Raw genomic sequence first — 16084 nt, 5'->3', positions numbered from 1 at the left:
TCATCGCCATAAATGATGATTCTCATTATATCGCGTCCTTACTCACATACATTAAATATACCAAATCGATTTCTTTATTTCGGGTCAATAAGTTCATCCTTGCATTGAAACCATTCCTATTATTTAAATCAGTTCATGCGGATAAAACTAAACAATCTAGTCTTGCGGTAGGTTTGGTGATTATTTTAATTCTTTGTTCGCAATGCTTGATATAATTTATATTTAGGTATTTATATTTGTATTGTGTTTAGATAGATATAATATGAATATTCCAAATTAAATGCATGTTTGACAGGCGTAGGCATAGCCATATAGGTAGGCCTCATAGCGGCTTGACAATAACGCATAAGGCGCATTAGACCAATGCTTTCAAATGCCACTAAGTATGGGTGTCATAGGCCTACGTGTTGACTGACAATAACGCAATGCAACTTTGTAATAAGCGCGGTTATAAGCGCACTACTACGAGAGGCTTTCAACTTGTCACACATAAGCGTGCCGCGGCTACGGATTCAACTCTAATAGGTATTGGTGTATTTAATCAAACATATATGGGCATACAAACACAACACGTCTAAAAACATTTACTTTAACAAACGTGTTATATATCTCTCTACAATTTTGAATACGTGGATAGCCTACTATATAAGGTAGCTATCAAGGTAATATACAAGCTATTGGGATACCTTAATTGCCATGATATGTTATTTCTTCCTTCCTCCTGTCATATAACAGGAAGACCGTTTAGCAATTCATATCCGATAACGCATAGGCTCCTATGTAGGAATACATCAACTTTCCTTAAAGTTGCTTTAAACTTGTGAAATAAGAACTTAGGCCTACATTCTAGGAAAGAATTGACCGGGATGACCTCGGAATTAATCCACTTTCTTAGTCATAAAACGATTCGATTTATCGTCATTCTTAATATTGGAACTTTAAGTACTTGTGACCAGGAACTGTCTTGGTAAAGACAGAAAAATACTTCAAGAATTTGTTTCAAGCAAGCTAAAGTTTGAACACGTATTGTTTAATCATTAGGTCCTATCAACATGGTTGCTGGATTTGTTGTCTCCGATACAATAACCGTTATAACGCAAAATGGCAGTTGTGAGATCGATTTATGTTTTGGGGACATCACTAAACTTGAACAACAAGATAAAGTAGACGTGATAATGATTTCAGCATTCAGAGGTATGTTAGTTATAGCATCTAGCGTAGGCCTAGCTCATGTAGAAATGCAGGCCTACTGGTACTACGATGACATTATTTGGCAATGTTCTCGTTCTCTGATCTGATGTTCTAATAAGTGTATCTATTTGTATTGTGATGTCATACTTCTGTGAATGTTCGTTTATTTTGCAGCACTCATTGTATTCCTATTACATTGTTTTTATGCCTCTCTCTGGAAATTTAAGTTTGATTAAAAAAGTTTTGACATGAAAAGTGTCACAACAAAAGTAGGCCTATGACGACAAAAAAAAGCACATCTTGAAAGACATGGTTACTTTATGAGAAAAATATTTTTAATTCAAAAAAGGCATTAACTCGATCGGGATAGGCTCAATAAAAAATACTGTATGTAAACACTGTAATAATGAGGTATTGAAAGTGTAGGCGAATTCTAATTCTTCTAATTCTGTTAATCCCATATTTTATATGTTAGGCGATTATTTAGCAACACCGACCTCAGTTATTGGTGCTCTGAAGCGAAACTTAAATCTAAACGTCAGAGAACTGGCAAAAAATAAAGCAGAAGATCTTCGCAACCTCTACTCATGCTGGTGGTCCCATCCACTACCGGATCATTTGCCATACAGACGGCTTCTTTGCTTTGAGACCAGATAGTGAGTTTTAATTTCAATTTATTCATTCAAATATAGCCTACTTAGGATGCATTCGGTAAAACAAAAAGACGTAGGCCTAATTATTCAGTACGAAACAAATAGATACCCCCAAGTAGGCCAAGTATGTATATTGTATATAAATACAATGTACTGTGTACATAATTATACGGCACAGATGTACCATGTGAGCTTGAAGCATAATTATCTAACGATGGTTAAATCATTTATTTAAGTCACGGGAAATCTAAACCACAGGAACTTGTTGCGGACGTATATCGTTGTTTGGTTCCAGTTCTTAACAACCAGGATGGCACAGTCATTACACCTCTGCTGAACACAGGTGACCAGGTAAAATAGAAATCGTATTACGTTTTAAACAATACCGATGGTGCTACTAGTGTGTTGATAGGGTGTGGTGAACATCAAGAACTAATTTGGACTTTTCTATCAAGGGAAGGGAATTTAGTTGGTAAAATACAGAAATAAAGAGAGGATGTAGAGGGCCAGAGGAAAGGAATCGTCATTCCTGTTCTGCTTGGCAGGAGTGATCATGGGTCCTCTCTGCTCCTATTTCTTTTTTTTTAAAGACGGGTACTTTGGAAATGAAGACAATTCTACTTCATATGAGACGTCATTAATATATCATAAAACACAAGTTGTTTCTACTTTTATCAGGGACGAAGTAAAGTGCTAATGTTAAAAGGAATGGTAGAGGCAGCCGTAAACTGGATGAAAGCAGGGCTGCCACTCCGCAAGCTAAAGATTGTGCTCTACGCTTGCTTTGAAGCCGGTGATCCTCCACCTATGAGAGGCCTTGAAGAAGTGTGTGAACAGTTTAAAGAATTGAAGATGAAGTTTGACATGAAAAGTGTTATACCAAAGGTACTGTAAAGTCTAAGAAAAACGCGTTTTTGTTACGGCAATAACTAAATATTTCAATTTTTTTTTTTAATTACTTTTTGAGGAAAGATTGCATTTTATTTGTATATGTGTCCATCCATTTTAGTGTTCGTGTTTTCATTGTATAGCAATTGTGTTTGATTGCACTAAACTGATTAAACAGAAACGTAAGACGGTCGAGAGGAAGGCCTCAACAAATAGGAAAAGTAAAAATAATACTAATAGAAAACACCCTGTAAATGACAGTAATGAAATAGTGGAAAGCAATTGTAATTAGAAAGATATTAGCACAAATATTTTACTTATGACGTCATTGATTTTAGAAAGTGAAGATAGAGTTTGATGTATACCTGTCATTTAGCAAGGAGGATGGAGAAACTGCGAGTTCTATTAGCAAACACTTGGCAGTTGTTAAGCCCGATATTCGCATCTTTGGCAGTCAGCAAGAGCTGAAAGAAGACCAAGTATGGCAGGAAGACATGTATGAAGTCATGATCAGGTGTGCTAGGGTCATCACAGGTAGGCCTAACTTTATTATAAATGCTTAGATGATTGAACAGTACCGGTACAAAACGTACAAAATAAAGGCATTTAAATTCAATTGTATTTGGGTGCCCGCCGAATTCGAAAACAGTTTGATACCGTCATGCGAAATAAGCCTACATCGACAAAACCTCCTATATTGCACAGACCATTGCACTGTTAGTACTTTGTAACAAATATTAAATATTTTGTTATGTGTCTGTGTATGGATACTTCCAAAATATAGGCCTACTCTTCATTATTTTTAACCGACCAATCCAAACCAGGCTCCGCCAGTTCTCTACTCGCAAATGCTAACGTAAATTACTCGCGACAATAAACGCCATATTAAAACACGACTGGTTTTTCCTAAGCATTGCCGATTGAGATACATTTTCTTGACAATACACACTAACTAAAAAATAACTGCACCTACCTTACTTAATAATCCATTCAATAGTTGCTTCAGTTAACTCAGAAAACAAAGAGGAAATAAGACAAATGATGTTCTTCTGTTCTCCATATTTTGTATATATCCAAAAAGTAAATCCAGTGAAACAAAATAGTATGTGATGGAGCGCGCCGGTAGAACTTTACAAAAGCATTATCTTGTCCTTCTCGCTTACATACGCACATAACGAATTACATTAATATGGTATATCAGTTCCTTTATGTAATACTTCTTCTAATTATATACACCAAATAAGCAAGGTAATCCAACACAAACAAATAAGTGGCTGCATCATACACTACCACAATGAACATGCACAAACACGCACATGTAGTATGCTTGATGCAAATTGGCATGCAAATTAAATAATAATACTTATGAGGTCGATAAAAGGAACGAAATTATATCTTCGTATTTCAAAACATAAGTACATTGTTTTGTCCAAATACATGTTCTCTAATTCCCACGAAAAACTTTTCATAATTTATATAAATATTTAAAGAAAAATTAATTTAATTATCGATTTTTCCTGTCAATTCTCCGCGCACAAACAACACTTCCAAAAGCTTTTGACTAAAACACTTTTACATTTTCGTAAAATCGCAAATACATTTTTTTTTAATTTCTTGTTTTTCTCCAGTACTAAGCCCCAGTTACCTAAAATCAACACCATGTGTCGAACAGTACAACATAGCATTATGCTGCAACAGGAAGGCTCGACGAGATCTACTTGCTCCGTTCTATATTGAACAAGTGCAGAAAATGCCAACATACATGGGACTCGTACAATATATTGATTGTTTGTAAGTAAATAAAAAACAAAGATTTATACATATAGTATTATGTGCAATGCCATGTTTGTTTGTTGTCATAATACAAATTCCTAAACACAGTGTCACACGTGATAAACATGCCCCGGCCCTGTGTATCAAGAAACTTTCCTAACAAACTGAACATGTTAAGATACAGTACATACAATATAGGTGTATGTATACTGGCAGGTTTTATATGATAGCGAGATACTAATGAATACTTTTCTATCGCTGTGATTAACAATACATATTTTGTTGTTATTTACAGAAGAGTGAAGATTAGCCATGCTTGTGAGCAACTTGCGTTGACGTTAAATGTTGACGTACATGCAGAGATACATGAACACCCTACACTGGAGTATGACGTCTTTATCTCGTACTGCCATCGTAACACCGAGCAAGCTGCCCAGCTCAGAGAAATCTTGACCAAGCTCGACCAAAATCTGAAGGTCTTTTTCGACACACAAGAGCTTAAGACCGGTACATCATTCATAATTATTTCAACCATTTCAGACCTTTCATCACGTGAAGCTATAATATGACGTCAGACAACATAATTACATTTAAACATTGAAAATTTAATATGACGTAATACAACAAGTAATGGAATAGAACAGTGCCATTTATTTGCGTAATTAAAATAAATTAATAATATCACATTTATAGGAACTACTTGGCAACAGACTTTATACCATGCCATAGATGGCAGCACGATGCTAGTTGCAATGGTAACCAAAGATTATCTGAAGTCACCTGTTTGCAGAGAAGAGTTTAACTTGGCGCTTGCAAAACATTCTCAAAAGGTATGTTTATTAATAATATCAAATATAGATAGAATTCAGTAATATTTAGAATAGAAGTGATTGGGTACACGTACAGATTCAGTTAGCTCTTCCACATCCTTCTTTCTCTATCTCTTGCTCCTTCGTCCGTCATTTTCCTTATTATCTTGATATTTCTTCGTCTGCAGGCCTCTTTCCACTCCTCATCATCCTCAGCTTCTTTATTCTCCTTCTTTTCCTTCTCTGTCTTCTCCTAGTATTCTTCATTGTCTTCCTCTATATCCTCTTTTATTGCATCCTCCTCTTCTTAGATTTTCTCCTCTATCTCATTATCTTCCTTTTCCACATTCTCTTACTCCTCCTTTTCCTTCTCTTTCTCCTATTTCTTATTTTCTTCCTCTATATCCTCTTTATCGCATCCTCCTCTTCTTTGTTTTTCTCCTTCTCTTACTCCTCCCTTTCATTCTCTTTCTCCTAATTTTCCTCATTTTTCTCCTCTATATCTTCTTTTATCTCATCCTTCTCTTCACCTTTTTTCTCCTCTATCTCATTACCTTTCTTTTCCACCTTCTCTTACTCCTCCTTTCCTAATTTTCTTCCTCTTTCATCTCATCTTTCTCTTCTTCGTTTTTCTCTTCTATCTCATTATCTTCCTTTTCCACCTTCTCTTACTCCCCTTTCTCTTTCTTCTCCTTTTCTTCCTCTTTTATCTCATCTTTCTATTCTTCGATTTTCTCCTCTATCTCATTATCTTCATTTTCCACCTTCTCTTACTCCTCCTTTTTCTTCTTCTTCTCCGCATCCCCCTCTGGGATATGTTCTTTTATATAATAGATACTTGCGTACTAATAATAGTGATTTTAATTTTTAGAATCGAGATTTGACACTGATTCCGATCTTTTTGGATGAGGATGTCCAGGATATTCCATTAGAATTTAAACAAATCAAGTTGGTGAACGCTGTTGGTAAATCATTTAAGTCTGCCATAGAATCTACTGCAGATGCAATCGTCTCTTATTTCAACAAGGAGTCTACTAAAAACACTAAAGAAATATTTGCAAAGGTAAAATGCATACCATTTAGAATCTGTTTTGCTCTAGTACACCATACCATATTTTAGTTTTCTCTAGTTTGCAAAATTGTCCTAGTGTAGACTTCTGCAAACATGTTTTCCGCAGTTTACCGAAGTTTGTCAACTGGTCTACACTAACAAAACTGTTCGCAGGTTGCTTGAATTTGCAAAGAAAAGTTTGTCAGTCTGAACTAGGTTTAGACAATAACCGTAATAGGCCAACCTGATTCTGTGTAGGCATGCTACATCTTAAAGTTCCGTGATACAGCGTCTCATATCCGCCACAGACATCAATATATAATGGGTGGTATAAATAATGTCACATGTCACGATGTATCTAGGAATTTGACACACTATCACATTAATTAGATACACCATAGAATCGACCAATCATTGGATGGAAATGTAAAGTTTTAGGGAAAACAAAGTTTACACGATTCCTATTACTTAAAAATTGTATGAAAATAATATATATTTGAAAAGTTTTAGTTTGTTAAGAGCTATAAACAAAAGTACGACTATGTATATGTGATTATCTCCGTTTTACGAATTCTTTTTTTATTTTTTTGGCAGTCATCAGAGAAGAATATAGATATTGTACAAGAAGACCTACGAGCATTCCAATTAAGCAAACCTTACCCAGATAAATCGCGAAAGCCCTACACAGATTTCCCACCAGATCTCGATAGCTTCTTCTAGCAGGGTAACTTAGCACTTTTTTTGTGCACTTTGTGACAAAAGCACCAAATTTGGCACAAACCTTCTTTAGGGTATATCTAACAATCCTAGAAGGGGTGCCCAAAAATCGGAACAATTTAAGGACGTCATTTGGACCACGCCCTTTTTTTAGTATTACGTAATTAGGAGAAAACTTAAATTTCGTATATACATACCAAGTTTGGTATCAAATTAAAACTCATGACATGTACATTGCAATACACACATACAAAATATATGATTTCTCTTCAGACGGAATATATAGGTCAAATAATGTAATTATCTGTCATATTGAAGGGGATTTCAATCAAAACGCGCCAATATTGTGCTATGTTATGAACATTGTACAGTAGTTATAAGAACCACAACATTCATTTTTGTAATAAAACTACTAATATATATTTATCCTGTACCAGTTACTTTCCTTTAACATAATATTAGGAACCACTGAAAAAAAGTATATAAAACATATACCGTACTGTATCAAACTTGACTAAATAATCACTGGACAAAGTAAACAGACAAAAGATCTATTTGACTGACAATTATGGCGTTAGTATCCATAATAATACATGGAGGTGATTATCAACTTTACTTTTATGAAATTATTTATCTGGAAACAAACACTTATAATGGTACAGAGTTGCTAGATGACGAACAAGTTCCACGGCATGGGTAACAAAGACCAGTGCAAGAAAGACCTGCTGAACGGCACTTGCAGTTCCCTGAGCAAAAAGGCAATTCCCATCCACATTAGGGACATGAATACACTACCTGTAAACATCAAAGAAGATTTTAAGAAGTTCTGGGTTATTTAAAAAACAACAAGAAAGTTCTCCTGTATGCCCATTGACCAATCTCATGAGCAGAACAACGAATTAGTAAAAGGAACTGGGGGTGCAGTCGGACTTACAGAAAATCCAACAGCGTTTAAGAGGTGGATGGTGGCGGAGCCAGAACAAGCGAGACTGATTACAGAGTTCGAGAGTCAGTTCATGGTTTATGATCCGAATGACTTTCAGCAACGAGAACAAGGACTCTCTACCCAAGAAACATTTAAAGTTCAGGTCAACAGGCTACACAAAACAATTTCAAATGCAGGCAACCCATTCCTCGATAATTGTTCAGAACTTCTGGTCTTGGATGCTCGAGATTGTGACAATGAAAGTCCAGTAGTGACAGTTCGTACAATTCAGGATGTAGGTACTACCCAGTACCAAAAATATTTCAAGGAAGTTATTCTCGACAGAAGTGTTGCAATTCAACAAGCCATCAAACAGAATAAGCTGCCGTTGTTCAACACACCACGGTAAAAATCAGTGTCCAAAACAAAGCAACAAGTTAAGAGTTTAAAAAGTGACTGCAGCCTATTCAGTCGACTGTATATTGCAAGTCAATCTCGTGATGGAGATTTGGAAGACTTCTTCATGCATTAAAACCAGCCATGGCCACCCTCTTTGGCAGTAAATGGAAAGCTTCGACTACCAACTAAGAAGTCTGATTTGCTACAGCATTTGGAGACTGAAGGCCAGCCTGAACCTCCTACATATTTTGATGTAAAGGTGTTTGACGGAGCTGCTATTGTCCATGCTCTTTCCAGCAACCATGCATTTACATTTTATGACTACGGTGATAAGGTGAGTACATTTCTTTGCATTCAGGATTGTATCTATTGTTTAACCACCACATAATTGGTCACTTCTATATGCGGATCATTATTCTTGTATCATTTGTATGACAGGTCTTTCTACCGTGGACCAGACAGCAGCTGCAGAATAGTAACAGAATTGATATAGTGTGGGACACTTACAGAACAGATAGTCTTAAGCAGTCTACAAGAGAGAAAAAAAGAGGAAAAGGGGTCAGGAGGAAAGTTGGGGGACAAACAAAGATTCCATGGAATTTTCCAGACTTTCTGAAAGATCCAGTAAATAAAGAGGAGTTATTTAACTTTTTAACTACGAAGGTGTCTACCCATGATTACTCTGACTGCAAAGAAGTTTACATTACATCAGGTAAGTTTTATTATGATACATACTAATTTATTTTGTTTGTAACCAAATGATTAATTTACTTATACAGTTTCGTACCAATAATTAATTAAAAAGGCATATTAAATTAGTAAGTAATTCTTGATATATGTCCTGTAGGCGAGTCTGATGTATCCCGGACATCTACTCAACCTATGTCAATCTGCAACCATGAAGAGGCCGACTCCAGGATGTGCATTAAAAGGTAGCAGGGTTATTTTGGTGCGTACAGTTGATACTGATGTCATTGTTATCCTGGTTGGTATTTTCTGCAATCTAATAGCCTGTTATCCTGGTACGTGTATCTGGGTCGCATTTGGCATGGGTAAGCACTTCCAATATTTTAATATAAATACCATCTGCCATAACCTAGGAGAGGATAAGTTAAGAGAGCTGCCAGTTTTTCATGCATTTACTGGGTCCGATACTACAGTACATCCCTTCGGAAAAGCAAAACACTCCGCATGGGAGACGTGGAACTCATTTCCAGCAGTCACAGAAGCCTTTCTTTTCATGGCACATCACCTTTTCAAATCTCTAGGAGTCAACTCATCTCAATTCCAGTTGCTAGAGGAGTTTACATGTCATCTATACTACAAGACTTTAAGAAGTGTTACTAAGCTAAGACAAGATCTTTTTTAAGAAAGGCACGGACAATGGACAACATTCCTCCTACACAGGTAAGAGGAGCAATTGTGGTTTAATAATTTATTATCAGGTTCATTTTTTTTCTTTCATTAAAAGGTAACACCAATCTTTAAATTGTTTATTGCAGGATGCACTTTTACAGCATTCCAAAAGATCCATATACCAAGCAAGCAATTGGACCACCAGTCTACAGCCACAGCAGAATGCTCCATCACCAGAAGACTTTGGTTGGACTAAAACTGGCAGTACATGGACACCAGTCTGGACCATACTACCTGAAGCATCCAAAGCATGTAGGGAATTGCTAAAGGGTGGCTGCAGGGAACTGCAAGTGCCGTTCAGCAGGTCTTTCTTGCACTGGTCTTTGTTACCCATGCCGTGGAACTTGTTCGTCATCTAGCAACTCTGTACCATTATAAGTGTTTGATTCCAGATAAATAATTTCATAAAAGTAAAGTTGATAATCACCTCCATGTATTGTTATGGATGCTAACGCCATAATTGTCAGTCAAATGGTCTTTTGTCTGTTTACTTATATATATGTTTTATATACTTTTTTTCAGTGGTTCCTAATATTATGTTAAAGGAAAGTACGGTAACTGGTACAGGATAAATATATATTAGTAGTTCTATTACAAAAATGAATGTTGTTGTTCTTATAACTACAATGTTCATAACATAGCACAATATTGGCGCGTTTTGATTGAAATCCCCTTCAATATGACAGAAAATTACATTATTTGACCTATATATTCCGTCTGAAGAGAAATCATATATTTTTTATGTGTGTATTGCAATGTACATGTCATGAGTTTTAATTTGATACCAAACTTGGTATGTATATACGAAATGTAAGTTTTCTCCTAATTACGTAATACTAAAAAAAGGGCGTGGTCCAAATGACGTCGTTAAATTGTTCCGATTTTTGGGCACCCCTTCTAGGATTGTTAGATATACCCTAAAGAAGGTTTGTGCCAAATTTGGTGCTTTTGTCACAAAATGCACAATCTTCATAAAAAATGGAAGTTAGCAACCCTGCTATTCCTTCGCGACAGCAAGCGGCTGAAACCTGCAAACGAAATCAATAACATCGTCTTAAGCTTTTCTTCTAACGACAAGAAGTATGCAAAGTTTTTCTACGGGCTTATGAAATACTTTGCGCCGTCTCTCCCGGTTGTCGAAGAAGCTGCATCTGCGCAAGAGATGAGACATCTGCTGGATAACGCAACGAAGATCGTAACCTTTGTGTCACCGAACTACATTGAGTCACATGATTGTATTGAAGATTTCAACATTGCCTTATGCCGTCATCGCACAGAGAAGAACCCAGTAATATTTCCAATCCAAATTCATAGCCTGCCTAAGAAGCCATCCTACTTCCATACGGTTTACTATCACGTGTCAACGGCTGATGCAGTATGGTCTTCTTTAATTATGCAGTAAGTTCTGAATAAAAACTTTTGTTCTTCTTTAAGACTAAGACAGTAGTGTTTAATCAAACAAACGTGTACCTTTAGATGGCAATCTGCTTCGGACAAACAAGAGTAATCTAACTTTGTTTCACTATCACATTTAACTAATTAAATTCATACCGTTATAATATCAGTTAAGTTTATACCTGGGGTTATTCTAAAGGTTTGATGAATATTTTCCCATGTTTACATCAGAAAAGAACGTAATATGGGCTAACTTAACAGACTGGTGAAAGTCACAACTACCTATAACGACATCAAAACGAAATGATTTATTATTTAGATCGAGAGTGGTAATAAATGTGGCTATCCAAGAACTGAATGACATTGAGTATAGCCTCTCAGAACCAGACATTCTAGCCTTATTATTTGCTGCCAGGAACCTTATTGACTGTTTCCGAAAAGAGGATGGGTAAGTGATAGTTCTTCTTCCTACTCTTTCTCCTCCTTCTCTCTTCCTCATCTTCCACCATTCTTTTATTCTCATTTTCATCCTTTGTAATTGGTAAATACCTATATCTTTGAAAATTATGTAGCAAGTGTATACCAAATGCTCCTTTTGCCCAACAATATCACAAATTCTATTTCATCAGTGATTGTACCCCACCACCAAGACCCGTATTATCTAACATTGGAAGACTCGTTGCCGACACGAATTCTCTGAAAGAAGTTGAAGAAGTTGACATCAAATTATCTAAGGTAAACAATACAGTAATTGTTAAATACTAGATGGTATGCTCGCTTCGCTCGCGTACCATCTAGGTCGTGCCCACAGATGGTTCTCGAATACATAATAATTTCAGCGTTAAAAAACTGGCGATTTCAAATGTACGTACCGCAGGACAATAATACATGTCGTGTACAGGAACGAATAAATAGACACTGTGATTTATGTACTCAACTAAAATTAGCACCTTATTACTTCCGAAAGAGAAACTTGTCACAAAATAAGACCAATTTCAAATTGAGTACACCATCATAATGTTGAAGACAGGCCGATTTTCTTTAAAAAATACTATTTTGATAGATTTAATATACGATTATACAAATGTATTGATTTGCGAGGAATGGAACATTCCAATCTCTGTTCCACAAGTGTCTATTCCCTCAGGCGTCGTAAAGGCAAGTATTGTATACTCATAACAGAAATTCGATCCATTTTTTTTTCAATCTGTGCTGCAGAGGTTGGATATACATTTTTTTTAAACGGATAAAGAGCTAGCGTTTTCACTCGCCGTATATTATGTATAAATCTTTATTATTGCAGTTAAACCACCCACATCATCACCCTTCCCTCACTGGCATGAGTAGCGTTGTAAAACCAGTAGAGGATAGGCCTACGGTACATCACATGCCCTAAACGCAGAACAACTTTGGTGGGTAGGGTAGGAACCAACTTAAGTATGAATTGGCTCTAGGAAACAATTGAAAACCATTAGGCCTACTAATTAAGTTGAGTTAGATAATTTAATATTTATTGACGATTAAATCGAATTTATGATTTTCCCCGAATAGAGGTGGTTTTCACAAATTGTTTTACATTATATAAACATATACACGTCGTAGTGATGTATCGTTACATGTAGGGGCTACTGTACTATTTCAATCGACTAGGACGGTGATAGTTTCAACAAAGTATTACATCGCAATGTTTTACTGTGTTTAGTGGTATATTATTTGTAAAACATGAAAACAATAATAATAATAATAATAATAATAATAACTGGTACTTGATATAGCGCATTATGCTGAAAGCCTCAATGCGCTTTACAAAGACAGAACAATTTAGAAATTTACAAATTAAAAAGTGGGTTTTGAGGAGAGATTTGAAGACACTGGTGGAAGTAGCCTGACGGATTTCAATAGGCAACGCATTCCATAGAGAAACGGATGCCGAAGAAAATGAACGATTTCCATAAAACTTAGTGGAAGGATGAAATATATGGGCAAGAAGAGACTCAGATCTAGATCTCAGAGACCGCTTAGGAACATAAGGTTGAATAAGTTCAATTAATATTTCGTTACTAAATGGATAAAGAATAATATTTAAAAATTGTTCCTCTTTGCACCCATCCTCTTCCCCATACCTCAACCCTAATGTTACATACAAAACACAAATCAAGTTTGTTTAAATTTGACTTAAACAATTGGTCTCATTTTGTGACAAGTTTCTCTTTCGGAAGTAATTCCCATGGTGCTAATTTTAGTTGAGTACATAAATTACAGTGTCTATGTATTCGTTCCTGTAGGCTGTAAACGACATGTATTATTGTCCTGCGGTACGTACATTTGAAATCGCCAGTTTTTTAACGCTGAAATTATTATGTATTCGAGAACCATCTGTGGGCACGACCTAGATGGTACGCGAGCGAAGCGAGCGTACCATCTAGTTAAAAACAATTATCGTAGGAGGAGATAGGAAAATGCGAAGCCTCCTCGTATTTTTGTGGCGGGTATTTTTCAAGATGGACATCCATTAGACAGTGTATACCACGATCGGAAAACACCCCTATTTGGGGCAAATCGTTGAACCTAAATTCGTTTTAATCGTCAATAACTAATTACCTAACTCAATTTAATTAGTAAACAGGGTTACATCAGATGGTTAAAATCAGTACCGAAAGTATGAACCAACTTTATATACCATCGAGTAGAAATTCTAGAAATAAACCGAGATTTACCGAATTTTGCCCTTACGTAAATTTATATATAGATAACGCCTAATTTAGTACTTAGAGTTCAAGCTTACCCTTTAAAAGTTTAAATTTACAATCGAAAAAAATGGACCAAGATACCAATAATTTAACCGATTCACTAACTTTGTGTAGACTATGGTCTAGTGTAGTATTACCAGTAATGTTGCCTGGCCTTATAATTGTGTTTTTCAAATTTTAATAAAAGATAGGTGGCCTACAGTACATAATATCTATGCTTTTCTTTCAGATATTTCTTGGTGTTAAATAGAAATTTGGAAATATGGATGCCCGTAAGAACGCATACGTGAAGACAACGTGTTACAGTGACTTAGGCCTATACCTTATTTGTAGGTTTATGATGTGATGGCAACCTTTTTTGAAAATTTGTGCCATTTATCGACTACGGCAAACGGATGGATTAATTTTACACTGAGCACATTCGTAGAGATACATCCTATTTATGCATTTTAATGTATTTTACGCAATATAAATGAATATTTTTAATGGACTGTGGAGGGTAAACTAATTGTGTTGTAAACTGTCTCAAGCTGTGGGACCAGTGTCTTTGAATTTTATTTTCAAGCCTAATATTAGTACGTACTCGGATAACGTAGGCCTATACAGGAACGTATAATTTTATTATTAGGCGTAGGCCTAATATAAATGCACGTTGTATTTTAATGTCTTTACTATTTTAGATTATGTATTTTAAAAACAAAAAACAAATTATATATAATTATATATATTAATAAATACCGTATACATTTTTACTTTTAATAGTTTGATTCTTTTAAATGTATGGGTAGATAAGTATTTAAGCAAATACAAACGTGTTAAATAGAATGATGACGTTATTAACTTGGAATTAATTACGAAACCAAACAAGATGTTTCAAAACGTAACACAATGAGAGAAAACACCATGTTACTCATTTTAAACAGTAGGGGATGAACAAACAACTTGATAATAGCACATTTACATATAATAGGCAAAGTGACGTCATATATTTGGACACATCAATTGTTGACTGTAGGAAGAATGAAAACAAACTACAAACGCATTGCGGATCAAAGTCCACGTGCACTTAATCTGTAGGTTATGCAAACACAGACGATTACTAAAATGCCAATCTGGACTTCGTGTCATGTGCACATATAGTGTAACAAATAGACAAAGGAGACAGCGTCAGTGATTAGGAACAAATGTACCACTAATACGTAAGTAACATTCATTAAATTAATGTTTTAAATTATGTTAAAACACTATAAACAAAAGATAGAAAGGGTTAGAAAGATGGGAATCAACCGGATACACACCAGCAGTGTAATAGTAAATACAACACGTCGGTTATATTTGTTGTTGTAACACTGTGTATGTATGTATGCCTGTTGATCAGTAGTCCTACACCAGTAGGCTATACGGTAGAATAGTGTTGAACTAACCATCAAATAAGGCTACTAACAACCCTATACTGGTGTACGTTCAAATTAATTACAATATTCAATTCAAAAACACTTTATCCCACATTGGGAAATTCATTTGATCGTGGGTAGACAAATATCAATACAATTTAATATACATCAAGAAAGAAATACAAAAAGCACAACAAATTATACAGATTTAAAAATGTTAAAAATACACTAAAAAGATTAGATTAATTTCTATGTTAACCTTCTCTACCCAAAAATTACTATACATGAAAATTGAATAACAATGTTCAAGGTTTCGTTTTTGTTTGGATATAACAATCATATTCTACTATAAATTGAAAGTCTCAGATAATATTTATTATCTAAATGAATATAACGAGGTATATTATTACCATATATAATAATGGGCCTACAATGTCATAAAATACCAATATATTATTGGTATATAAAAGTCAGTAATAAATGTATACTTACAAATAAGTGTCATATTCATAGGGCGAAAGCATTCATGCAGAAATGTCTGCCTACTAAACCTATCGTTCACTACGTATCGTGAGTGAATCAAGCCAGGGTGTTGGGAAAGATTGGGGGTCGATAACACCTTCCCCGTCTCTTACACCGTGACTCGAACCTCTTTTTTTCATCTCTCAAAATCGAGAATACGTCGATCCGATCCCATCTGAATCCGGGCATAGAGAATTTTAA

The 16084-nt window shown here is 35.4% G+C and overlaps 3 protein-coding genes across 5 annotated transcripts in view; 2 read left to right on the top strand and 1 right to left on the bottom strand.

Annotated features, from left to right (window-relative positions):
- Positions 1-16084, bottom strand: part of LOC140057167 (uncharacterized) — an 82758-nt gene that overhangs the window by 36139 nt on the left and 30535 nt on the right. The gene's annotated exons all lie outside the window — the stretch shown is intronic.
- LOC140057078 (uncharacterized) lies at positions 123-14719 on the top strand. The gene is made up of 15 exons (XM_072102615.1): positions 123-167; positions 1042-1194; positions 1667-1847; positions 2081-2195; positions 2523-2729; positions 3071-3266; positions 4361-4523; positions 4801-5012; positions 5199-5335; positions 6186-6377; positions 6960-7082; positions 10826-11220; positions 11537-11665; positions 11847-11952; positions 14197-14719. The coding sequence occupies exons 2-15, from the start codon at positions 1053-1055 to the stop codon at positions 14215-14217; spliced, it is 2319 nt and encodes a 772-aa protein (XP_071958716.1). The 5' UTR covers positions 123-167; positions 1042-1052; the 3' UTR covers positions 14218-14719.
- LOC140057109 (uncharacterized) lies at positions 7100-10772 on the top strand. 3 transcript variants are annotated; one of them, XM_072102660.1, is made up of 4 exons: positions 7100-8740; positions 8845-9118; positions 9254-9813; positions 9909-10772. In XM_072102660.1, exons 2-3 carry the CDS (start codon positions 9080-9082, stop codon positions 9773-9775), a joined length of 561 nt encoding a protein of 186 aa, XP_071958761.1. In that variant the 5' UTR covers positions 7100-8740; positions 8845-9079; the 3' UTR covers positions 9776-9813; positions 9909-10772. The 3 variants fall into 3 exon arrangements, with proteins under 3 accessions (XP_071958761.1, XP_071958770.1, XP_071958755.1); XM_072102669.1 differs by having other exon boundaries at positions 7100-9118; positions 9254-9458; positions 9675-9813; XM_072102654.1 differs by having other exon boundaries at positions 7100-9118.

This window comes from Antedon mediterranea, chromosome 1 (genome assembly GCF_964355755.1).
Source record: "Antedon mediterranea chromosome 1, ecAntMedi1.1, whole genome shotgun sequence".
Taxonomy (NCBI): Eukaryota; Metazoa; Echinodermata; class Crinoidea; order Comatulida; family Antedonidae; genus Antedon; species Antedon mediterranea.
This window is presented reverse-complemented; position numbering and strand designations above follow the sequence as displayed.